Source organism: Artemia franciscana, unplaced genomic scaffold (genome assembly GCF_032884065.1).
Source record: "Artemia franciscana unplaced genomic scaffold, ASM3288406v1 Scaffold_296, whole genome shotgun sequence".
NCBI classification, from domain to species: domain Eukaryota; kingdom Metazoa; phylum Arthropoda; class Branchiopoda; order Anostraca; family Artemiidae; genus Artemia; species Artemia franciscana.
Window position 1 is genome coordinate 352087 of NW_027063679.1, and position 26376 is coordinate 378462.

The window sequence follows — 26376 nt, forward strand, 5'->3', positions numbered from 1 at the left end:
ACCTCCAACCTCCCATCGTCTCTCGCTTAGGTAATGCAATACGAATGCCCCTGACTTAAACAGGATAGCAGACTTTTCAATTTCCCTTCTAATGAAAATCCAAAATTATCCAAGGGGAAAGACAACTTTCCCCTTGGGGAAAGTTCCCCCCCTAATATTTCCCCCTAATATTTCCAGTAAATGGCTTCTCACATTCTTTAAGAAAGACAACTGAAATTAAAGAAAAATCCATAAATAGACACCCTCATTTAAATAGAGGTACTGGAGATATTCCTATGAACCCAATTTACAATAACTTAAAATTATAAATTAAAATAAACTTTTTCTTCAGTTTAAATTGAGATCATCTTACCTCATTTTTAATGAAAATTAGGTCAGTACACAAGCTAATCACTAAGCAGAGAATTCTTGCCTAATCTAATTGATGAATAGTCTTTCATTTATTCTGGCTCGGTTTTCTGATTTATTTGATTCAGTCTTTCTTCTGCTTAGTTAGAGCTTAGGTATATCACAAGGTTAGTTTCCTTCTTTTTTTTGCGTACTGAAGACGACTGGGCAGAAGTGCCAGACAAAATATCTGCCTCTATCATTTTCGCTGGCTGACATTACCCTCATTTTTCTCGGCTATTTGATTTCATTATATTTTTGTTCTTGTTTGTCATATGTGAATCCTGCTTGTAGCCCTTTCTGACTTTAACAGTTCAAAGAACTAATGTAATTTTATTTCAACTAATAGTTCACCATTTTAAAATTATAATTACCGGTACTGCATATACACTTTATCGTTCTGATAACAAGAGACCCTTAATCGGAAAGACGGCCTTTAAAACCAGGGAACACAGACACAAAATAAAATCATTTTCAATTTTTCTGCAAGCCTCTTCGCGCTTTTGTGCTCTAAAACTTACAAGGCGTCGTAAAATATGAAAATACGTAAATTACCGTTAAAATAGGTAAAACGCGTAAATTCCATAAATTACGTAAAATAGATAAAATAGCAATTTTACGGGGATTCGTAAAATACCCAATTTTACTAGTTGAGTAGTTTTAACACTAATTGAGTAGATTTAAAATAAACAACGGAGTTTTAAAGTAATATATATTCTCCAATTCAATGCTGAACAATAACTAAGTCAGTAACCAATTTGTATAATGAACAGAAATATATGCTACTTTTGACACAAAAATAATACTTTTAATTTTGCTCAGAGCAGGAACAAGCTGTTGGCATTGAACCAATCATTTTCTTGAATATGGATCAGAAAGTAAGACTGAAAACTGAAGTGAATAATAATTTTCCTTTTACTTTAAATTTTTTATTTATTTTATACATTTCCTTTATCTCACAATATAGCTTTCAGTAAAAAAAAGAAGCTTGATGGATGATGGCATAAATACGCATTTATTTCCGTATTCTTTACCTAAAACGAGTCTGATTTATAGGGATGGGATCTTTAATGTCGAGGATCTAAAAGAAAATAATTAATGACAAGGTTTTCCCAAATCTTAATATCAGAATTACTATCACAGTTTCGATAAATGTGTTTATAAAGTCCCAATTGATGTGAACAAGTAATTTCTCAGACCATATTGGATATTCGTGGCAAAACCAAAAATAGAAATAAAAAAAGAGACGAGGATTACCACACTCAGTGCAGAATATAAATAAAATAATAAATATCATTTTATATAAAACTTGTTTCCAAATTGGATGAAAAGTAGAAAATAGTTTTTTTCTCGAGAATCTATGAATTTAAGTAAAAACAAAACGCGCAAAGCCGATTGGGCTTTATGGTACATAGATATAAATCGATCTAAGTTATAAATGACTGAATAAAAAAAGTCGATGGGCTCAAGAGAAAATGAACAAAGGTCAACTTAGTTAAGGCTAAATCCTTTCAGCTCCCTCCTTTTCACTTATATTCATAGATTCTCGAGACGAAAAATTCTACCTTTTAGGCCTTTTGAGAACGAGTAGAAAAAAAATATATATATTTATTATTTTCGGCTTTTTGGTCTTCTCTAATCACAAAAACTTACGATTCGAAGGTTCAAAAGATATCTAAGGTTCACACCTAAGTTACCACGGCCAGAAGCAATTCTTACCGATGCGCAAAGAAGTCTTGCATAATAGTGTTTGTTTTGTACTTTTTGCTGTGACCAATCACCCATTTATATTGTTTTATTTATGCAAAGGAAAGTGTATTTTGATGTTGTATTGTCGCACTGTCATCGGAAGTGCATATACTGATCAAATTTGGAGGTAACTAAATATTTGGAAGTAGTAACAAATAAAATACAGATAAAAGTTAATATGTCTATAAGGAAAACCTTGAAAAATATATACTAGCATAAAGAAGGCCTGTTCCAAGCAACGGGGGATGGGCAACTGAATGAGCGCTACTTAGAAAGGTGAACTTTTTTATTTCAGCTTGTTTTAAAGGTTTGTATTTTTATTCTGTGCTGTAGACCATTATCTATATTTTAATTTTTACTGGGATTGTTGACAAAGGTTACACAAAAATATACATATTGGGAATGGTTCACAGAAACAGAGAGACTAAAAGTTAGATCCGCGTTCTTTTGAATAAGTATCAAATTCCAGATCCTCGTGAGGCTGTGGCAGGAAAGGAAACTAATGCTAGAAAAGGTGCCTTTGAGCCCCTTTATGATTTCCTGCCGTTGTACGTCATATATGAGCTATGAATGTATATAATAAATGTAATCTAATCGTTTAATCTTGAAATATTGTTTTTCGCCTTTTTCTTTTTTCTTTTTATTTTTCTTCTTTATACTCCGCCATGTTGTTTTTCTGATGGTGGGCTAAAATAAACTATATATATACATGGTAAAGATGAATTCTATAATTGTTTAGTTCATTCAGGTTTTTTGCAATGTGTTAATATTTGTGATTTGGTAAAATTTATAATATTTAGTTTACCTATTGTTGCTAAAAAGAGGGATATATTAACAGGATAAGCTTGTTTTGGTTTTACTTGGTTGTTTTACATTTGCTGTTTTTTTTTTCATAGGCATGTATTTTGGGGGTGATACCTGACACGGGGATGCCATGGATATTCTGTGGTAGCCACAACACTATGCTGGGTAGAGAATTTAAAGTGGCGAAACCCTATATAGGCCAGTGTATTCTCCTGATGAGCCCTTATGTTGGGTGTTGCATCTGAATTATTTGTCTATATTATTTTTTCTATTGTTTGGTAAATAACGACTTATACTTATTGACGACATGACTGCCTGTCCATGGATTATTCTTTATGATTGATTGTGTATGGCTATGCTATTTGACCTATTTTTTTTTTTTTTTTTGTGTGTGCTGTTGCATTGGTGATTTCTCTTTTCACGATATATATATATATATATATATATATATATATATATATATATATATATATATATATATATATATATATATATATATATATATATATATATATATATATATATATATATATATATATATATATATATATATATATATATATATATATATATATATATATATATATATATATATATATATATATATATATAACGAAAGAGAAATCACCAATGCAACAGCACAAACACATAAAAAAAAAAAGAAAAAAAAAGAAGAGACAGAAGGAGAAAAGGAAGACTGTTTTCCTAAATTAGTGATTAATATAGACCAGCACTTGAATGAGCCCTTAACCCTACTCATCCATACAATCACATAGGTGAAACAGCATAGCCATACACAATCAACCATAAAGAATAATCCATGGACATGCAGTCATGTCGTCAATAAGTATAAGTCGTCATTTACCAAACAATAAAAAAAGTAAAGACAAATAATTCAGAGGTAACAACCCAACACAAGGGCTCATCGGGAGAATACACTTGCCTATAGGGTTTAGGCACTTTAAATTCTCTACCCAGTCAAGTGTTGGGCCTATCACAGAATACCTATGGTATCCCCGTATAAGGTATCACCCCCAAAATACATGCCTATAAAAAAACAGCAAATGTAGAACAACCAAGTAACACCAAAACAAGCTTATCCTGTTAATATATTCCTCTGTTTAGCAACAGTAGGTAAACTAAATGTAATAAATTTTACCAATTCATAAATATTAACTCTTTGCAAAAAACCTGAATAAACTAAAACAATTACAGATTCAGTATCATGTGGCTATTTTTGAAAAATCCGCTCTTTTAGATACACAATTCACAAAATAGATGGCACTGCATCAACTTTTTGCGAACCTACAAAATTAACCAAAATTAGTATTTCCAGAGTATTTCCCTAAGTATTTCCAGATAATTCTTTTGGTATTTATTTAAAAGTTTTTTATAATGAAAACTAAATTTTTTAAATTGCCAAGTTAATTTGTTTGTAGAAAAACCTCTTAATATCAATTTTTGGCTTAAGTTTTTACATCTATTTTTAAAATCAATATAATTACAACAAATCCTTGCATAACGAAGTAACTGTGAGAAAAACGCCGAATATGTGATATTTGAGTGTATATTACTTTCAGTGAATGGGAAATTAATCACTTCAAAATCGAAATCATCCGTTTTATTATACATTTAAAAACTTAATTTATTATTATCAGAAATATTAATATTTAAATCTAAGAAATGATCTTCAAGACCAGCGCCATGACTAGGTTCAAGAGTAAGCTCTGACGGATATATATTTTTAGAAATATCAATGAAATACTTACAATTTAAGACCAAAATATCATCTAAATATCTTTTATTATTTGACAAAACATGTTTTAAATTATTTGGATTATTCTTATCCATCATATAATTATATTCTAGTTGACTTAAAAACAAGTAAGCTATAAATGGGCTGGCATTCCCCCCCCCCCCCCATGGGAATTCCCACGATTTGCTTGTACAAATTATCATCAAATCTTATATAAGTATTATATAAAAAAAAATTCTAATAAATCAAAAATCATATCTAAGCTGTAACATCTCGAGTTAACTGTAGTCTTAAAGCAATTTGTCTATATAGCTTTTTTATTATAAGGGTCTATTTTTAAGAACCTCTTACTAGATAAGAGGAAAGATTTCTTGATAACCGTTTTTAAATGATCTAACACTACATTAAGTGATAAATTAGTATACATTGTTGCAAAATCGAAAGACTCAATTCTTTCAGCTGAAACCATTGTAAAAGAATCTATCACCTGCAGTGAATTATTAACACTCCAATATGGGTTAAAATTCGAGAATTTTTTAATACCAGAACAACAGATTTTAAGTTTTTTTTATAATTTCCTTTAAAATTAAAGAGAGGTCAGTAGCAGCAATGCGGGTTGGACATTTAGCTGCTCCAGCAATAAACCGCGGTTTAGGGGGATTCTTATGAAATTTTACAGTCCAATATAGGAAAGGGAACTTTTTATCATTGTCATTTATTTTAATATTAATATATATATATATATATATATATATATATATATATATATATATATATATATATATATATATATATATATATATATATATATATATATATATATATATATATATATATATACATATATATATATATTTCTTTGCATTACTTTTCTTTTCTTTGCATTGTTACAATTTTTGTAGATATGCAAAAACATGATTTTGGTCTGAGCATGAATACCTACAATTTACAGAAGCATATTATTTGCTTATAGAGATTTAAAAATGGGACAAATCCGAAGATGTATTTAAAATGGCCTTAAGAACTTAAAATGATATAAACCTTTAACCTACAAAACTCTCCGCAACTATTTTTTAAATGAAGAAATTTACCAGGCTTATTTTTGATTTTTGAATCTCTTACTCAAAATTCAATAACAATTTTTCCCGACAATGTTCGTTTGTTGGGGAAATATTCTAGCAGTTCTTCGTTATAACTACCATTAGCTCACTGAATATTAGTGAGTAAAACTTATGGCTCCCAGAGTTTTTTCTGTCCACACGAATGGAAAACAGGTTTATATTCTTTTGTGTCATATTGGTTCGAGACAGCAGGGACCCTGTACTGAAAATATTGCGCATTTTCATTTTTTTTTGACAATGTTATAGAAGATGAGACCTACTTATATCTCAAAGTGATTGTTAAAAGTGATCAAAGACTTTGAAGCCTAATTGGAATAAAGCCAAGACAGATAGTCTCTGTGAGAGGCAAAGCTGGCGTAGCTTTTTCAGAGTTGTATAAAAAATGATTATTCTTCACTTCTTCATAACCGTCTGTTACCATAGGGCAGAAACAAAGTAGGGAAGTATTCCTCTCGTGTCCATGAATGTTTTAGCGCTTAATTCTGCGTTCCTAAAAACTCATGGATTTTTTGAAACAAAAAGTAAGACATACCTTCCTGACCTGATATTGAAGAGTAACTGGGAAATGTAGTGATATCACAACTCCCTTGCAGCTCTAAAAAATGAATATTAATTAATTAAACTAAGTCATGATCTTATTTTAAAGCAAATAAAAGACTGCTTTGTTTAATGTATTAATCAGATGACAAATAGAAGACAAATGGTCAAAGAAAAAAAAAATTCTGGGCGACAGGAATAAACGACTAGTTTTTCAACCTTTCGTATTGAAAGTGTAAGTCTTTGAATTTCTTTCTAAGAATATGTACGTAACAGTTTGCCTCATTATTTTTTAATGGCAATCTTTACTATACTCCACTCGAGTTTTGCATTTTATCCCGCTAAACAGGTTGTCTCTTCGGACTTGGCAAATAAATACTATCCAAAAAAGAGTAATACCAAACTACACACAGAGGCAAGGAGGGGAGGGGCTTAATTCCCTATAAATATGATTTTGGAGTCCCTCCCGAGATGATATTTCGAAATCTTAGTTTAGCATGCTAAAACTTCAATATACTTTGATTTTCCTTGCAAAAACCTCCTATATTAATCTCAAAATTACGACCTAAAATTAAGATACGTGGGGGGAGGCTTTTATGTCATCCAGAGCATCCCCCTATGCCAATCGATCGAAAGATCCCCTAGATAATAATATTTATAGAATATTTGGCTGTAAATAAAAAGAAAACTTTAATGCAGGTTCGTTCATTAAGTCAGAGCTCGAGCCTTTTATTCAATATTTCTCCCATTTACCATGATTCGATAGGACTGAAAATTTTCACACAGTTTCATTAAAGATAACTATGCACGATTCAGTTACAGCCATTTATATTATTTTTATGCAACACTTTTTATACAGGCTAACACTCTATTTACAAGCTACTGCATTGGCTCTGATTATCTGTTTTCGCCAATGAAATGACCACATTTTCTTTCAAGGAGATAATGGCGGGTTTCATTCTATCACAAAGCAATTTATTGAGCAAAAAGTGTTGGAGTTGAATAGCTGAAGGTCTTGAAATTCCACAGAAAAACAGTAAATCTGTACAAAATATTCTTTTACTAAAAACGATTAAAACTAAAAACAAGGGATATTCATTACATAAAAACTCGCTAGCACTTCTAATAATCATTGTAATGTGGTATTAATGTCCGTAATGAAGGAATAAGTATCACAAAATGTGTTAAAATGCTGCACAATATGTGATAGTCACCCACTCTTTTGTTTTTAGCAATAAAAAAGTCTTAACTTTTTCGGGTTTTTCGATTTTTTTTTTTTAGTGTATTCGAAGATAAATACGTTTATCTTTTAATTCTTGGTCATATAGCAACCATATGAAAAGTTATTAGTAATTATTTATTAGAGCATGGTAGTAAGCTCCTTAGTTCTACAGGCTCTAGAATCAATTAAAGTTCCCTTCAAGTTTTTTGTCGTAGCAGCTGAAATTTATGCACCCTAACCCATATATTTCCAACAACAGTGTGCAGTTGACAATCAGTGGCACCAATTGGAGGAGGTGGTAGATTTTTTGCTCCCCCTTGCCGCTAAATTAAACAAATCCCTTTTTCGGTATTCGCATCGAAAATACCCTCTTTTGGTATTTTAACAGGAAAAAATCGAAAACAAAGAATTTTCCCCCTCCTAGGTTTTGAAAGATACATCTTCCCCATTTTCGTGAATTGGCGCCGCTGAGACAATTATTCTACATTCAAGTATTTCATTAAGGGACCCGCAGTGCACACAAAACATCGACCCTTTAAGGTTTGAAAATACACTAAACATACATCAAAAACTAGAAGCACTTGTGAAACTCTGGCTAAAACAGCCTCCCCCCTTCCCCTAGAAAAAATCATGGATTATGTCAAACCTAAGACTCACTCAAAGTTTTGTCTCAAAAACTCAATCAAAGTTCGGTGCTTTAAGCATCGTTTAATCTATTTTTATTGAAATTTGCTTCAGAAGACTAGATATATTCCGTAGAGCCTTGTACCACGTGTTAGGACTTACATAATGTATCGGTCTTCATCGCACAATAGCACATTTTCTAAAGATTAAAATAGCTATTCGGCTACTCCAGTTTATATGTCTACAACTTAGCTGAAAATTTGACGTGAATTTCACGTTAAAAGACAGCTTGTTTTTGTCTTGAAAAGGAATCGCGTTTCCGAATTTGTTTTGCAACACGCAAAGGGCTTACCTTCATTTTTAAGTCCTAAAAAACACCAAATGACAAAAGTTAACTCAAAAATTCAACTTCTTCTTTTTCAATTTTCACCATACAAAAAATTACTTTACTCTGCTTTAGTCTGAAATAATCACCAGATTCTGAATAAGTGTTTTAACTGACTTTTAAATTAGAAACAAAGGTGTCACAAGCACAAGCACACATTTGTTAAGTGTGTAAATTTGTTAACTGTCACAGTTAACGAGTGTTTATTCTAAACTTCTACTTCAACTTGATCGTGGAATGAGCAGATATTCTCTCTTCACACAATCATAGGCCCATATCTCCCCCGTAAGGCCCATTGGCTAGAAGGAACATGGGAGTAAACATGAACAAAGTGAAAAAAAATAAATACTTCAATAATCCGATTTATTAACGTGCACCGTGAGCAAACGTCACTTCCTGGGAAACCAAAGATTTATGAACTTTCCAAGCTAAATGTCCTCTATTTTTAAGTTTATTTTATTTTTATTAAAAGTTTGCACATTTAATTGGAACTTTGCATTAATTTTAACTATTACTGCTGTGCGGTTAGCCTAACGTGCATATTTGTCACTTTTATCACAGATGGAAGCTATATGTCTCAGACCTTGACACTTATAACTAGGACATGACCGATATTATCGGGCCAATATGGGGGGGGGGGCGTGTCATTTTCAGCTGACTCTCTATTTCACAGTTTCACAATCCAATTGATTGGTTTGAACTGTTAGTGAGCGAGTCATCTCTTCCACTTTGATCTATAATTCTTGCGTTACTTTGAGGTCAATATCGTTCAGAGGATTATCCACAAAAACCATAGAAGATTATTCAAAGCGTTTGGAGAATATTCAAAAGGCATGGGGGGCGTCAGTCCTACTCCTCTTAGTTTCTGCTCGTTTTGAGTTTGGTTCAGTTATTTATTGTAGTTTCTGTTCGTTTGGAGTTTCATTTAGTTATTGATGGTGGTTTGTGGTAGTTTTACCCTTGAAAAATATTTGCTTTACTTCTGCTCATTTTTGGTTTATGGTAACTCTTTAGTTTTCATTGAATAACTTCCTTTGTCGAAAAGATTTTCAAATACCCTTCCTAAACATTTTATCTATGCTATTTTTAAAACCTAGATGCACTTAAACTTTTTCAACTTAATCCAACTGTAAGAACAGAAGCAGTAATAGTAGGAGCCCCAAAATTTTTAACTTAATATCCTCATTCGTTCTTGAGATATTGCTGAAATGTCTTACTGATAACCAGCACACACACACAGTGCCTTCTGCACTATGTTTATGCTACATAGACATGTTGTGTCGTTCAACACTGTCTCAATATTCCTTGAGATTTTCTCCTTAATATCCCTAGCTTTGGTAGCAATAAAATTAGTAGCATCAGTAATAATGTACCAGTATTATTAGCGGCAATAGTAGTAGTAGTAGCATTCAAATATTGTCTTTTATCCGCTACAACAAACCCAGCAAATTCCAATTTCATGCTCCAAACCGTTCCTCAGGTATTGCTGATCCACCCTTTTAACAACCTGCATACACACAGTATTTTGATTCAGTTCAATTTCTACTCAATATTCACTGAAATTTTCACCTTCATACCCATAGCATTAGTGGCAGCTGTAGTAGTAGTGACAGTAGTAGTAGCAGCAGCAGTAGGAGTATTAATAGTAGTATTATCAATAGTAGTAACAGTAGCAGTGTGCACATTTTGCCTTTTGGTCATTTGAACCTCCCCCTCATCAGTCCTGGAAATTTCAACCTAATAAAATAAAAAAATACAATGATGTTGCTGATGTACGTTTTGATGACCTGCATGAATGTGAATCAGTTCTACTTCCCCCTCAAAATTTTCTGAAATTTTCACCTTAATACATTTGGCCTTAATAGCAGTTGAAACAGAAGCAGCAGTTCGAGTAGTAGTGGTAGCACTATTAGCAGTAGCAAGCACGTATTGCATTTTGGTCAATCGCCCCCCCCCTATGATTCCCTGAAAGTTCCAACTTAATATCCTAAACTATTCCTGATATACGTTCTTTCGACAACATGCATGTACATAGTGTATTTTGATTTAATCTTACTTTCCCTTCAATTTTCTCTTAAATTTTAACCTCTATACCTTCGGCCTTAGTAGTATTAGTATCCAGGCAGAAGAAGTAGTAGTAGTAGTGTTGTATTAGTAACAGTAGTAGCAGGAGTAGTATGCACATATCGCCTTTTGGTCAGTTGAAGATCCCCGACATGATGCCCTGTATATTTTAGCGTGATATGGTAAGCCATCCCCAGGATATTGCAGATACGATCGTTTGACAATCTCTATGAACATAGTATGTTTTGATTTAGTTCAAATTTCCCTTTTACACTTCCTTAAATTTTCACCACAATGTCCTCAACCTTAGTATTAGTCAGTACAGAAACAGTAGTTCTAGTGACAGCAGTAGTCGTGTTAGTATCGTACAGCTGTTGCCTTTTTGGTCAATTGATTATATAACTTATCATTCCCTGAAAGTCTCAGCTAAATACCCTCAGTCATTCCAGAGCTATGCCTTTTTGACAAACTATGTACAAAATGTGTTTTGATTCAGTTCAAGCCTTCCCTCAACATTCTCTGAAAGCTTCCCCTGAATACCCATCATCTTTTTGAATACTAATGGTAAAATATACCCTCTCCCCAATAACAAATACTATATAAACTGACTTACAGCCCCGTGCCAAGGGCTGTGGGGGGTCGACATCCCCAGAGACATAGCTACTGGGCTTTACAACTATGCTGAGCAAAATAGCTATCCCTAATTTTTATTGGATGTAAGTAAGTAAGTAAGTAAGTAAAATATTTATTACCCGTATTTTTCACATGGAACAAAACGGAGTACAATGAAAAAAACAAATAAAAGAAAAGAAAAAAAAGAGAAGAAAAACGGAGATAAATTTAAGACACAACATGGAAAAATACACAATCAAGAACTGTAGAAATGTTTAAGCCAGGGGTGGTTCCATTTTGCCTAGAAATTAGAAATCAAATGGTTTACCGCGATACTGGGGTCTGCAATCCTATGTTTATCAATCATATATGTATTTCTCGTCCACAAGGGGCATCGCAGCAGGAACTTCGCGAACCTAAAATAAAGGGACCAAAGCTTGCGTTTTTGGGTGTCAGTTAATAAATTCCAAAATAGCGCGATATATAAAATATGCGGCAGTGCGACAGCGTTATACATATTGGCGAGATACTTTCGGCATAAGAGGAGTCTGCTGGCAACAATAGACCCATACGCGGTGCGGAGTTTTTTCTCGACGTGTTTGACGAGCAGTAGACGAGTTTCATTAAGGTTACGGCCTATGTGGAAACCCAGATACACGACATGAGATGAAACGGTAATTGACTCGCTACCCAGTAGGAGGTGTTCAGGCTGAGAAGGACTATCGTTGAAAAAAAGAACTGCAGATTTAGAAGTATTGAAAGCCAGGCCGATTTTTCGGTATTCATCACGCAGGATCGAGAAATTCGATTGCAGACCCCTAATAGACCGACTTAGATTTAATAGATCGTCCGCGTATGTAAGTAGCGACACATTTATATTCTTGGAGATACATGAAACCTTTACACATACCTGGGTATTTAAAATACTGTTATTGTACAAACTTGGGGATAATAATGAACCCTGGCGGACACCTTTCTTTACTGGAACAACCACTGATGTGATGCGGTTACCTATTTTTATACGCGCTTTTAAACGGCAATACATATCGTACAGTACGCTAGTGACACGGATGTTTACACCTTGCTGGTAAGCTGCTAAAAGGGCCTGAGCGTGAATCGACGAATCAAACGCTCTACTCACATCAAAAGCACCAATCACTATAGGATCACCGGATTCGTAAGAATCTGCTAGAATAGCGGCAAGACTGAAGAGAGGGTGAGCACAACCCAGACCCGGTCGAAAACCGAACTGGTGGTCAGGCAATCGGCACGAATATTGAATTTCTTTTGAGACTAAGATCTCTAGAACTTTACAGAGCACTGGAGCAACAGTGATTGGCCTGTACGAAGAGCATTGGTCTGTTGGTTTCCCTTTTTTAAGGATGGGCGAGAGCAAACCGACACAAAAAGAGTCAGACACTATACCAGTGGTGAAAATAATCTCGAATAGCAGCGTCAGATATTCAATAAGCATAGTAGTACCGTGTAGCAGATTTAGCGCGCATAGTCCGTCTACGCCGCGGGAATGTTTCTTCTTCAGCTTTAAAATAGCTTCATGTACGCTTCCGTAAGTAACGACAAAATCAGGGACACGCTGGCTGGATAAAACCGATTCTAGCCAGTTTACGAAGGGATTAGACGTATTTGGATCGGGGGCACTGAATTCGTTGGAAAAGTACGATTCCCAATCTTTTTCGCTAATCGAATCATGGGGTTTTCCGGCGACCAGTTCGCTCAACCGGGCTTTCCAGATTAGTTTTGGGTCACTTACGATTATGGAGGAGTACTCTTCTTTTAATTTGGTACGATGATCTTTCAGTTGCTTGTCAAATTTTCGTTTAGTCTATAAACGGATAGAGTTAACAGGACCGGATTTGGGCCTATCACAATCTTGCCAGATTCTAAACCTAAACTTAGCATCGTTGCAACACTTAACTAGGGCCGGATTTTGTGAGAATTTGTGAATATCTGTTTTCATTTTAACCTTTCTGGTAGGAACTGCTTTTTTTCAGCTACGAGAAGCGAGTGAGTAATCTCGGCACAAAATATATTGATGACTACTCTTGCATCTGCGGGATCAAAATTCGAATTCACTTGGAGTAAATGGAAGGGGATTCGTATCTTTACAAGAAGTGAGTTCAGCACCTGATGATATAAAGTAGTATTAATTTTATCTCATTCACTTACTTTTCCACTTGTCGTTCTTGGGTTGACGCAGAGCTGGTTTTATGCTTAGAGATGCTAGCAGGGGCAAGTGATCAGCGAAGACAACGTCTTTTAGAACAGTTACACTTCCGTTAATATTCTTAGAGCAGGCCGTATGGTCAATGTTTGAAACGGACCCTGAATTATGAACGAAGGAGTAATCACTGTCTTTTGGGAGGATGATAAGTTTGTCATCAAAGATACCGTTTAGAAGCTGACTACGGGCACACGTGCAGTCAAGAAGGTTGCAGTTGAAGTCCCCCATGACTACACAATGCAAATCTCTCTGGGTCACAGACTTCAGGCACTTCGCTAGTTCGCGAACTGCGTTCATAAACTTTCGCTCCGATTTGTCATCATGGTAGTTTGTAGGAAGATATACGTTGAAGAATGCGATACTGCCGGAAGATATAGCCAAGAAGTGATCATGCGTAAATAACACCTTACTTTCAATATACGGGTGGCAAATAATTGCCAAGCCACCGGAGGGGCGTCCGAAAGACCGAATTTTTGCCGGCTCGAAGTAAAATGTAATTTCGTGCGAGAACTTTAGGAGAGAAATATTGTGAGGAGAGAACATATGTTCTTGTATAAACATAATGTCACAGTCTGCAGAATACTTTTGAATTATGGCGAGTTTTTGGGGACTACTCCGTTCATGTTCCATGACGTAATTTTGACACAGGCTGGGCTATTAGACATTGGGCCGCTTCAGCTCACTGACAATTTTTATTATTGTGGGGCACTTGAAGGAATGGCAAGTGTGGCGTTTTGATTTGCAGAGGGCGCATGCTATAGGGTTTCCACAGAGCTGGTTGGTGCTAGAGCCATGACCTCCTTCTCCGCATCGAGAGCATTGCTGGCTAGAGCAATTAGCAGAAATATGACCAAAATTCTGGCAGTTAAAACAGCGCTTTGGGAGAAAGATAAATTCCTCGATGGGGTACCGCTCCAAGTCAATTTTAGGAGGGTTTTTCATGGCGTGGTTCAGATACTGGCGGGATGAGAAGTATAATTTGAAGGATCTGGTTTTGCCACATTGATCAGCTTTTTCACAATTCGGTATAATTCTCTTAAGCGCGTCACCATTAATATGAGCTGGGACAAACTTGATCATGCCGATGAAAGTGGGAGTTTTAACGCTTGAGGCATTTTATGAGGCATTTTTAACTTACGAACGGGTGATTGGATCTTAATGAAATTTGATGTTTGGAAGGATATAGTGTCTCAGAGCTCTTATTTTAAATCCCGACCGGATCCGGTGACATTGGGACAAAGTTGGGGGGAGACCTAAAATCTTGGAAAACTCTTAGAACGGAGGGATTGGGATGAAACTTGGTGGGAAAAATAAGCACAAGTCCTAGATACGTGATTGACATAACCGGAACGTATCCGCTCTCTTTAGGGAGTAGGCGGGGAAGGGTTAATTCCAAAAAATAGAAAAAATGAAGTATTTTCATTATTTATGAAGTATTTCATTATTTATGAATTATTATTTATGATTATAATTTATGAAGAGCATCGCCAGTCCAGCGGCCCTACGGACATTTCTTTTTCCTCTCTCGATCCACCATCCCAACCAAAACTATTACAATATCCTATGCATATGACGGCAAGCTGAAACGGTCATTCAATGCTTCATATTACGGAAAGCACCCGTGGCTGGAGTACTCCGTCCAGGATGATTCTGTTTACTGCTTCTACTGCAGACACTTTGGCAGCACATCTACTCTTCCCGGGCAGAGGTACGGGTCTAGACCTTTCATAGACGTCGGCGTGAGAAGATGGAAAGACATCTCTAACTTCCTCGAAAAGCACACTAGAAGTGACCGCCACAAAGACAGTGCAGTTTCATGGACGAAGTTCAAAGCCATACAAACCAAGGAGTTGCAACCAATCGCGTCTGTTTTAATGACGGACAGAGACAATGAAGTCAAGGAGAACAGAGAGCATGTAAAAGCCTTATTAAAAGTAACAGCTCTATTGGGGCGACTCGGCACTGCCTTTAGGGGGCACGACGAAACAAAATCCTCGACAAACAAGGGAAATTTCATCGAGACGTGCAATCTTCTCGCAGAGTACTCTCCTACGCTCTTCAACGAGCTACAGAGACGGTACGGTCACTACACATCCCATGAATACCAGAACGACCTTATTTCGGTGATCAGTTCCAGGCTTCAGCGCACGATAGTGCAAGAATTAAAAAGCGCCAAATACTTTGCCATTCTGGTCGACGAAACGAAAGACAACTCGAAGAAAGAGCAGCTCGCCATTCTTCTTAGGTACTTCTACGAAGGAAAAGTAAAAGAAAGGCCGATCGGATGCTATCACATGAAGAGCCTGGATACTGAAAGTCTAGCAAATTTCATTCATGACACAGTGACAAGAATTGGACTCGATTGGAACTACTGTGTCGCGCAGTGCTACGACGGAGCAAGCGTAATGAGCGGACCATTCTCCGGTGTTCAAGCTCGTTTGAGAGCGAAATCGCCACAGGCATTCTACATTCATTGCTATGCACATAGGCTAAATTTGGTCATTGCGAGCTGCGTTGAATCTGTTGGCACTGTTGGTTCTTTTTTCTCACTGGTCCAGCCTCTATACACATTCATTTCCAACAGCAACACTCGGTATCAGTTGTTTGTTGAGGCCCAGAAAGCTGCCGAACTGCAAGTTCTGAAGCTGGAAAGAAGTGCATCCACACGATGGTCTTACTGGTATCGATCTATATCGAAAGTTAGACTCCGATATGAATACATTTTAGCTGTACTGTCTGCTTTAAGCGAGGGAGCTGACGGCGAAGCACGGGCAGAGGCAGCTGGGCTCCAGAAGAAGATGGAATCGTTTCTTGTTATCTTCCAATTGCACTACGTAGAAGCAATTATACGAGTGACGAACTCGCTGTCTCAGCATCTCCAGGCCGTCGACTTGGTTATTTCTCGATCGCGTACCCTGATTCAGGCCACAAGAAGCGAACTCACCGACCTACGTTCAGATGCTTCATTCGTATCGCTTTCCGTGAAGGCTAAAGAGTTTGCAACAGAACTCGAAATCGAAGTACCTGCTGTGAATGAACCCGCGACTAGACCCTCCTCTGTTGGTCAGAAAGGACGACCTCAAAGAACTGAAAAGATAACAAAGCATCTGAAACAATTTGTGACAACTTCGACGCTAGGAAAGAATTTAATCGAATCTGGAAATCGGACTACTACTTTGGCGGATGAAATGAAGCGAAAATACTTCGAACTTTTGACTGTCTACTAGCCGAATTTGACAGAACGTTCACAGATAACTTGCCAGTGCTGAGTACACTCGAATCCTTGGATCCAAGCTCAACCAAGTTTATGGAAACAGAGCTGCTCCAGCGTTTCTCTGCTCTTTACGGCGAGCTGGATATCGACGACATTCTTCTTGAATCTCAAGCTGGTATTGCCAAGCGTTTCTTGCTCGATGAGGAGAAAAAGCTGGAAAATTCCTAGACATTGTCGACCATCTTCAGGCATAACCAGTGGCTTACTCAGAAGTAATTAAAGTACTTCGTATTGCTGCCACACTTTCTGTGACAACAGCGAGCAATGAGCGTTTTTTTCTAGCCTAGAAATAGTGAAAAACTACCTGCGGTCTACAACAGGAGATGATCGTCTCAGTCACCTTCTTTTGATATTTGCAGAGAAGGACTTAGTAAAAAATTTGGACTACGACCAGCTTGTTGATGATTTTGCAAAAATGAAACCTCGGCGGTTCCCCTTGTTACCTTGAGTGTTGTAATATTTTTTTATCTTGTTATGTTTTTCCTTTTTGTAAATATATTTGATCTGGAAGATTTCTGCTGAAGGAAAACCGAGATTTTGGTTACGATCTTGTAATTTTGGTTACATAGCAATGAAGATTACTTTCACCGACGTATTGTTTACTTAAATAAGAAAGTTTCTCGCTGAGGAATGCCAGCCTGTAGTCTGATTGAATTTTCCACTTTCAGTTTAATCAGTTAACCTCGTTGATTGTATTCTTCGTTGTTATAATTAATCTTAGAGGTCAGTGTGGCTGAGTTTCACCTTCGGTTACAGTACATTTCCAAGCAACACACGGGTGCTGAAAATGCGTTTTTACTTAGAATATTTGACCTATGTGCTGCTAAAACCCGCATTTTTCTTACGTGACACGAAGTGAATCGGGGGGGGGGGGGCAGATGGAGTTCATGCCCACCCCAAGATTACGCCCAAATGGCGCCTCTGATCCTGGGGGAGGGGACAAAGTTTGAGCCAATTTTTCCAAATCAAGTGAAATTGACAGTAAAAACTAAACAATTAGCCGTTTGGTACAATAAAGGTGCTATTTAGTACTTAAAACGTACCATAAAGGTACTTTATAGTATTATATATAGGTAATTTATACAAACTAATTTATAAATATATACAAAAAACTAATCTGTTTCTATTGATGCTTGACTTATGCAGTTTTATATTAGTTTTGACAAGATTTTGGAAGAAACTAAATTGCATCTGGGGGATGGGGCAAACGGGGGTCTGGAAGGGGTCAAACCAATATCTGATAGGGGCAGCTTCCCTCTCCCATAGCAAATTACGCCCCTGCGTTTGGGGACGACTAGCTTTTCACTTGGCCCTAGACGGTCGTCCAACAAGGACGATTTTTAGTAATCTTTCAACCTTCTGATTTAATGAAATTTAATTGATTTTAAAAATAAGTTAATAAAATTCATACCATATCCAAGCACTGTTCCGTCACTTTCACTTAAACCTTCTTGTCTATGATCTCTATCCTCCCCACTATCTTCTAGTTTCCTCGGACCTAGTGATTGCATACTACTCCCACATTCTTCGAACATTGTAGGCAGTCCCATATAATTCATCTTGAGATCTGATTCACAAGAGCTACTTGACGGTGCTGTACACGAGTCTAATTCAGAATTCTCAATAACAGGTACTGGTAGAGTACGTAAGCTATCCACTTCAGTGTCAAGCTGTATAGAAGGTTCGTGGGTTGACGATTGTATAACCTTCTTCTTCTTTTGGCAGTAACGAGCAGAAGTGCCAGAGCGTTTTTTCCCATGTGGGAGCAAATCAGATTCTATTGGCTGATTTTTACTTTCAATTTCTTCTGTTTTAGCCAGACCTCGTATCTTCAAATACTGGGCAGTTTGAATTAAGGACGGTAGCGAACCCTGAGCAACTTGTATTTCTCCACGATACATATAGTCAACTAAAACTTGAAGCTCACTGTATTTTACATCTTTTAAGAATATAGCTAAAGAATGGTTTTGATGCAGGTGAACTATATCCTGAAACAGAACTCAGAATTAATCTTGCATGCTTATCAATTTCTAGATTTTTGTATTCGATATCTTTGAAATTTCTGCGATTCCTAGAATTTTCCCTGCTATTCCATACTTGTACTTTTTGTATTATACAGTTTCTATATTTGCAGCTCTGCAATATATCTAAATTTTTAATGCACTGCACTTACGTTTTCGTTATTTTTAACGGTACTAAGAGAGCAAAAACGCACAGTGTAGAGTTGATTAAACAGACAGAAGAAGAGAAAAACGAGGTTGTTACAACCAAACCAATAAAGGTTAAAACCCAAACTTTTTTGGGAAGAAAAACATATTGGCTGTAAAAAAAAGACAAACGTTAGTAAAGGTGTTATACTGTGTGCCTGTATCTCCACTATACAGCATCCATATGCCGGAGGTTAAAAAGCCAGTTCATGCAGGATTTATTTACAAAAGCCTTGACCTGCCATTCCCAAAGTATCCTGAAGATATATTCAATGCAAGCCAGACTGTCGCTGATGTAGAAGAAAATTTTACACGTAGAGTACCCGATGACTGTATTGAGATTTAATAATGAGAAGAGCGAGCTTGTTCCAATTGACAAACCACGCTATCAGGCCTCACCAGATAGCTTTCGTCTACATGGCCATTTAGTACTATTATCATAAAACATCAATTACTTAGAAATTCCTATAAGGAGCAATTAAAGGCCCAATGGCTTTTGTTAGAAACTGTAGATTCAAAGCTCTTTAAGACATGTGATATGCTTGTCCTGTGTAATACTCGATACCAAAGAAACATAAACCAAAGATGTACTATGTATTTACTGTGCTTCATTTGCTTGCTTTGTAGTCTTTTTGGAATGTAATCACTATCTTTGATAAGATGATGTTACAACCACTCTTTTTCTAATACGCCACGTTTTTGCTTGAACTGCCTCTGTGTGCTAGAAACTAGTACCCCAGCTTTTCTGTATGGGATCACAAGTCTGATCAGAGCCATCATGGACCGAAAGTCGTGATATAAATGATTCGTGGATTCGACTAATACCTTGTTTAGTGTCTTTCTGTAATTTGTTGCCTAAAGATATTTTTCTTTTTGCAGTTGTATGAATATGTTTAGTTTATGTGTAAATGAATTAATGATAGATTATTTACAAACAAAATTTCATAAAATTAAATTGCCAAATTTGTCGTTTTTTGTCAGGTACAATATAAAAACACATCATGGTACAATTATGTCGGTACTTCATATTTTTTGTCAGGTACATCACAAACATATAAAATTATAAAAACATTGTCCTTTTTTGTCAGGTACATTATAAAAACATATAACGATGTTCTCAACTGGCCTGTCATTTAAAAACACAAACAAATTGACACATTATAAGATAAGAGGACAATTTTCAATTATTTAAGATTTCAATGTAACGCTGGCATATTCTTCAGTTCATTGATAGGATTTAGAACCGAATTTTTTTTTGCTTTTGATCAAGGTAAACGGGGCTTTGGTGAGCAATAAGGGACTGGGAGTAGATATTGAAAACGTGGATTATTTAAATAAGTCAAGACGCAGATTATTCCCGAAATTACTGCAATGAGTAACACATCTGGCTGCCAAAGTTAGGAAGTGGAATTCCTTTGAGGTGCAGAATGTAAAGCACTTTGCGCCAGCCGTGTCTGTGTTTTGTTTATATGTATTTTGTGTTTTGTTTGTGTTCTTCTCAGTTCTTTTTTTTTATTCGTGTTTTTACCGTTTACGTATTTTTAATAATAAATATTTTAATGCAAAAAACAAAATGTGAACAGACTTGTTTTAATATTCTTAAGACAGCCTTTTGTGCAGGGAGAATTTGGCTAGTATAAAGAATAGGTGCCTGAATCTAACTGAAATGAAGTCAGCTAAAGCTGCCCCTAGCTCATAATTGCAGGTTTGAAAGCTCAAGCTTGTCTATTGAAAAAGAAAATATTATACTGAATGTTTCTTTTTGCTTTTTCAGTTATGTACCCCATCGCTGATTGTTATTATAATAAAATTATACCTGTAACTTCAGTCAAGAGACAATGTTTCGGGAATTCTGTTTATAATAAAAAATCAAGACAAAAAAAAAAACCAAAAAAAAAACGCACACACTCGTCAAATTTCTCCTCTACATATTTCATGAAGTGCAACCTGTTCAATGAAAGAACTTACAATATAAGGAAGAAAAGAGAGAAGAAGTAAATGGAACAACAGACAAAGAAAAGACACCTAAAAAGCAAAAGACCAAGGAAATTGAAAAAATAAAAAAGAATAAATGGCAAAAAATGTTTTATCAGAAAAAATTCCCAAATAAACACCCTCTGACCCCCTCTCATCAAAAAAAAAGGTCCATCCTGTGTACACCAAGGCCAAGTTTAAAGTAGACTCCAGCTGATCCACCATAACTAACGTACTATTGACAGGGAGGGGGTCAAATGCTTGCTCTCTTACTAACTAGAACGAAGGTGTTATCACTTTTTAATTTTTTTTTATCTTGTATTTCAAATTTATTTCATTTTTTTAAAATAATTCTACAATTTTTTTAAAACAAAAAGTATTTTAGAAGTAGGGCTGGCAGTTTTTTCTGCTTAATAATACAAACGAAAAGAAAAATCTTCCATTCGGACAAAGAAAGAAAAAATTTATCTTTTGAAAAAAAAACAACTTAATGTTCTGCAATGGTGAGATTTTCTCCATTGATGTTAAAACAAAAGTATTAAGTCCACAGTAAACAAAGCTGATGAACGGAGGAGTATTTGGTTATGGTCCAAGACAATACTGTAAACACTTTGCAGTAGCAGCTAAATATGATCTTTTGCAAATCTGAACTTGTTAACTGTTTTTAACAAGAGTTATAAATAAACATTTCCACTGTTGCATGGCAACACCTTTGTCCTGTTTTTTCAATAGGCTTTTCAATGCCTATTTTCTTTCTGTACTTGTCACTCAGTCTTCTGCTTGATAAAGAATGAATTATCTTGTTAAGAAGAGCCATGGGCTCAACTCTCACTAATGACAGACTTCCTATAGACTTTTATATTCATTGTTCGTTTGTTCATTGTTCGTTGTTCATTGATCGTTGAAAATCTCAAAAATTTGCTATTGAGTTGTATGATTAGCACTGCCAGTGTTATTAATAATTCATTCATTCATACTAAAAAAACAAGAAGTCTAGTTTGGTTGTAATGCAACCCCTCGTTGTTATTGCAGAACGCTCGTCTTGATTTATGAACAGTCTAGATAATGAAAATGGTTTATTAAATGCTTTTTTGTGAGGTAAAAATGTATTTATATTTCTAATGTATTTGTTTTTCTGGTGTATTTATTTTTCTAGTGTATTTGTTTTTCTGTTGGATTTATTTTTCTAGTGTATTCATTTTTTTATTTGTTCATCACTCCATTTTAACGCCTTTTTTTTATTGGATATAAAATAAATCATTCATTCAACACTAGAGCCTCTAAAAAGGTAAATTCTCTTGTTGGTTCTTACTAAAAACTGATTTTTAAAAGAACTACCTATTACCATTTTTCAGAGATAAGTAAAGAATTATATTAAAAACTTAAATTTCATAAAACCAGAAGGGGGAGGGCGACTTTGGTTTAAATTGTAGCGGTTGATCACGTCTGCCACTACCGTCTCAAGCATTTCATGTAAAGTCTTATAATGTCTTTATCCCTGCAGATTTTGCTTTCTTTTAGTGATTTTTTCATTCTTTTGGTGTCTAAACTTTCGTTTTATAGATAAGAAATCTAGAAGCAAGAAAGTAGTAATTAGTTTTTTAATAATTATGTAAACTCCGAAAGCTTGTGACGTTTAGGAATCAATTTCTAATAATTAGGATTTCCATTCAGCAATCTATTTTCTGCTTATAGTTACAGTGGTGGTGCTCTAGAGCTTACTTTTGTTAAGTCTCTACCTCCCCCCCTCAAAGGATGGTAGAAAAGGAAGGAGATCTAAAGTATAAAAGAAGAAGAAGAAACATAAGAGAAGACTGAGTTTTGGCCCGGAATTAAATTAAAAAGAAAATCAACTGAAAGTAAGGATCAACGTTAAAACTAAAAACGAGCAGAAAATATTACGTCTATGAGGGAGTTCGCCCCCTCGTCAAAACCTCTCTCTTTAGGCTAAAGTTAGAATTTTGTTCCAATTCTTTAAGAATTACACTTGGGTCACAAAGGCTGTTTAATTAGAATAAATAGCTCCATTGAAAGTGCTAAAAAACCTGGAGCGTAAAGAGCAAGGTTAAGTTGAAGCTTTAAGTTGAAAAACTGTTTTTTTTTAATTTATTTCTGGTCGCTTTTTAAACAATGCTGGGAAATCCGGCACCCTCTTCAAGAAAAATTCTCTCCCCCCATGAAAAATTTCTCCTTAAAAAATCTTCCCTCGCAACCCCTTCCCCCTAACGCTCCCCACCAGAAAAAAGATTCTTCCCGAAAACGTCTGTATACTTCTCAATTACCAATACTATATGTAAACAATGGGCAAAGTTCATAACTTACAGCTCTTCCTCAGAGGACTGTGGAAGATTAAGTCATCCTGACAAAAACGGTTACTAGATTTTTTGCCTATGCTGAACAAAATGGCTATCTCAAAATTTTGATTGGGTGATTTAGGGAAAAAATGAGCGTGGGAGGGGGCCTAGTTGCCATAAATTTTTTGGCACATTAGAACTTTTAATTTCCATTCAAATGAGCACCCTCACGATATTGTAAGGCCACTGGGTCAATACATTCATCACTGAAAATATACCCTCCCCCCCCCAAAAAAAACAACAACAAATAAACACGCATGCTTGATCTTTTTTCTGGCATAAAATACAACATTCTAAATTTTTGCAGATAGGAGCTTGGAACCTCTACAGAGGAATTCTCTGATACGCTGAATCTGATGGTGTGATTTTTTTCATTAAGATTCTATGACTTTTAGGGGGTCTCCCCTTTTTTTCGAAAATAATGCAAATTTTCTCAGGCTTGTAACTTTTGATGGGAAAGACTAAACTTGATGAAACTTATATATTTGAAATTAGCACAAGAATATGATCCTTTTGATTATCTAATGGTGCCAAAATTCGTTTTTTAAAATTTTAGTTGAATTTCAGCTTGACATCTTTCAGATTTCAGCAGATTTTTCATATGCTTTTTCAATACGTGTAGATACATAGTGCAAATATATACACTTACGTAGAAATATGCACTACAAGCAGCCAGAACGACTTTATGAACTCGAATACTTTTGCCTTCAGCTACTAATGTCACATCAACAAATGTTTCATTTACCAACAGTTCCTCAAAGATTGATATTAATGTCCTATGATGCATGTCCCATTTCAAACAAAATTCCTGACTGTTCATGTCTCGTCTCTAGATACTATAAAAAAAAAACCGTTTAGAAAAAAAACTTTAACTTAAATTACAAAACATACAAACATACAAAAAAAGAAAATACCTTCCTATATCAAATTAGAAAATCAGCAACCTCATGCAAGATGCTGACTTTGTCTTATCAAATAGCCATAGGATAGGTCATTAAAATAAACATTTGCCAAGGATACTGATTTTGTAACAGGCTATGCTACATGAGATCATTTTTTCTTGATTTGAAAATTTTAAACAGCCATTTGAAGATAACATCTGTTCAGTCGAACATAGCAATTTATTTTAAACTGATTATGTAGAGTTAATTGACTGCTTATATTTAATCCTTGAAGATATGCTGGCTGATACAGCTGAAGATAAGCTACATAAAATCATTTTTTTTATTTGAAAATTTCAAGCAGTCATTTGAAGATGACATCTGTTCAGTCCAACATGGAATTTTATTTTAAATTGGTTATATAGAGTTAAATGACTGCTTTTATATAATCCTTGAAAATATGCTGGCTGACACAGCTGAAGATAAGCTACATAAAATCAATTTTTCTTGATTTGAAAATTTTAAGCAGCCATTTGAAGTTAGCCATTTTTCTGCCCAACATATTTCAAATTGGTCATGCAGAGTCGAAAAGAAGGAAAATACCTAGTATGTCCAGACTCCTTATCTTACCTAGAGTACCTCAAAGTAGCCCACGAGCAAGCCCCAACAATGGCAAGGGATATTGTCCAAAATATAAGAATGATTGAGGAGACAGGAAGCTGTGTCTCGTTGATGTGGATCCCAGCCCATGTAGGCGTAACAGGAAATGAAAGAGCAGGCCAAATGGCTAAGGATGCTACTAAGAAAGAAACAATGGAAAATCCACCTTTACCTCATATCCAAACCGCAATAAAGATAGCTAAGAAGCTAAAAGAAGCTGAACTGGAGGAATTCAGGAAAAGATCACTGAACATTTACCTAGAAATCATCGAATACAGATACATTAATCATGAAATGAAGCATCCAGAAAAAAAAGTTGCAGACATAATGCATTCAGAATGAGGACAGGGCATGCAAAGACGAAAAAAAAATGCTGAAAAGATAGAATATGACAGACTCATCTGACTGCAATGTCTGTGGAGTGGAGGCAAATTTACAACATATAATTATGGAATGCAAAAAGTATGAGAATGCTAGGTCACGACCAAAGGAACAAGTAGAAAAGAGTGGTATTCAGTTCAGAATAAAAGAACTGATAGGAAAGGTTGCAAAGAATAAACAAAGAGAGACAGTTAAGTATTTAGGACAATATGTAAAGGATACTGGCCTAATTGATGTTTTGTAAAATAATGAATAGTGTAGTATATGTGGGTGTATGGCAATGCATGAATTGTATTGTAAAAACTGTCCGATTCTTCCTCCCCTGTTAAATAATTGCAAATTAAAATTGTAAATATAAAACTGTGTAATTAAGAATGATTTATTGGATTTTGTATTATTTTATTTTTTTATGGTTGAATAGTCAAAATATATATAATCTAGTTTACTTTTTATTTGCTGGGGGGTATATATTTAAGTTTTATTTTCATTTTTTGTTGGTATTGGATTTACCACTTATTTTTATATATGTTTGTTAATGAAAGCAATCTGTCAGTCTGTTGAATTAAATTATATTTCAAATTTGGTATTTTTTTTTGTTATATATATGATGAAAGTGCATTGATTGTTGTTTTTTTAAATTTATTTTTTGGTAATTTTTGACGCCACTACAATGAGGGATTTCCTAAGGACGGTAGGACATCCCTCTTTATGTAGGAAGTGCAATGATTTTATTAGTTGTAACATTTTTGGCTTTGTACACTTTCTGAATTTTTGACTATTTTAAATATTGTATTTATAATTGGAATAGTTGATATTTTATGATTTTTGACAGGGTATTAGACTAATTGTTAGTTTGTGTGTAGTAGATTAATCAGTACGACAAAGCATGATTGTGAAGATATTTTTTTTTTTTTTGGTTTTTCTAGGTTGATGATAAAACAGATAAAAGATCCTGGAGCATAAAGAAGAAATTCTGGAAGCTCCATTCAATTACACCAACAACAAACATGCAGGGTCAAACGACAACTGTTACAAAAGTGTTAAAGATATGCTGGCTCATAGTAATACAGGCTGATACAGCTGAAGATAAACTACTAAAATGATTATTTTTATTAGAAAATTTTAAACAACCATTTGAAGAT

The 26376-nt window shown here is 35.2% G+C and overlaps 1 protein-coding gene across 6 annotated transcripts in view; it reads right to left on the reverse strand.

Annotated features, from left to right (window-relative positions):
* The window catches only part of LOC136043095 (longitudinals lacking protein, isoforms F/I/K/T-like), a 46192-nt gene that overhangs the window by 8312 nt on the left and 11504 nt on the right, over nucleotides 1-26376 (reverse strand). For 5 of the 6 annotated variants that reach the window (XM_065728029.1, XM_065728031.1, XM_065728030.1 and 2 more), the window contains exons 2-4: nucleotides 23962-24148; nucleotides 18189-18765; nucleotides 6350-6412 (exon numbers count right to left, since the gene is read on the reverse strand). In XM_065728029.1, the coding sequence (XP_065584101.1) occupies nucleotides 6350-6412; nucleotides 18189-18765; nucleotides 23962-24132 (811 nt within the window). In that variant the 5' untranslated portion in view covers nucleotides 24133-24148. The remainder of the gene's footprint in view (nucleotides 1-6349; nucleotides 6413-18188; nucleotides 18766-23961; nucleotides 24149-26376) is intronic. The other variant, XM_065728034.1, reaches the window with a different exon arrangement.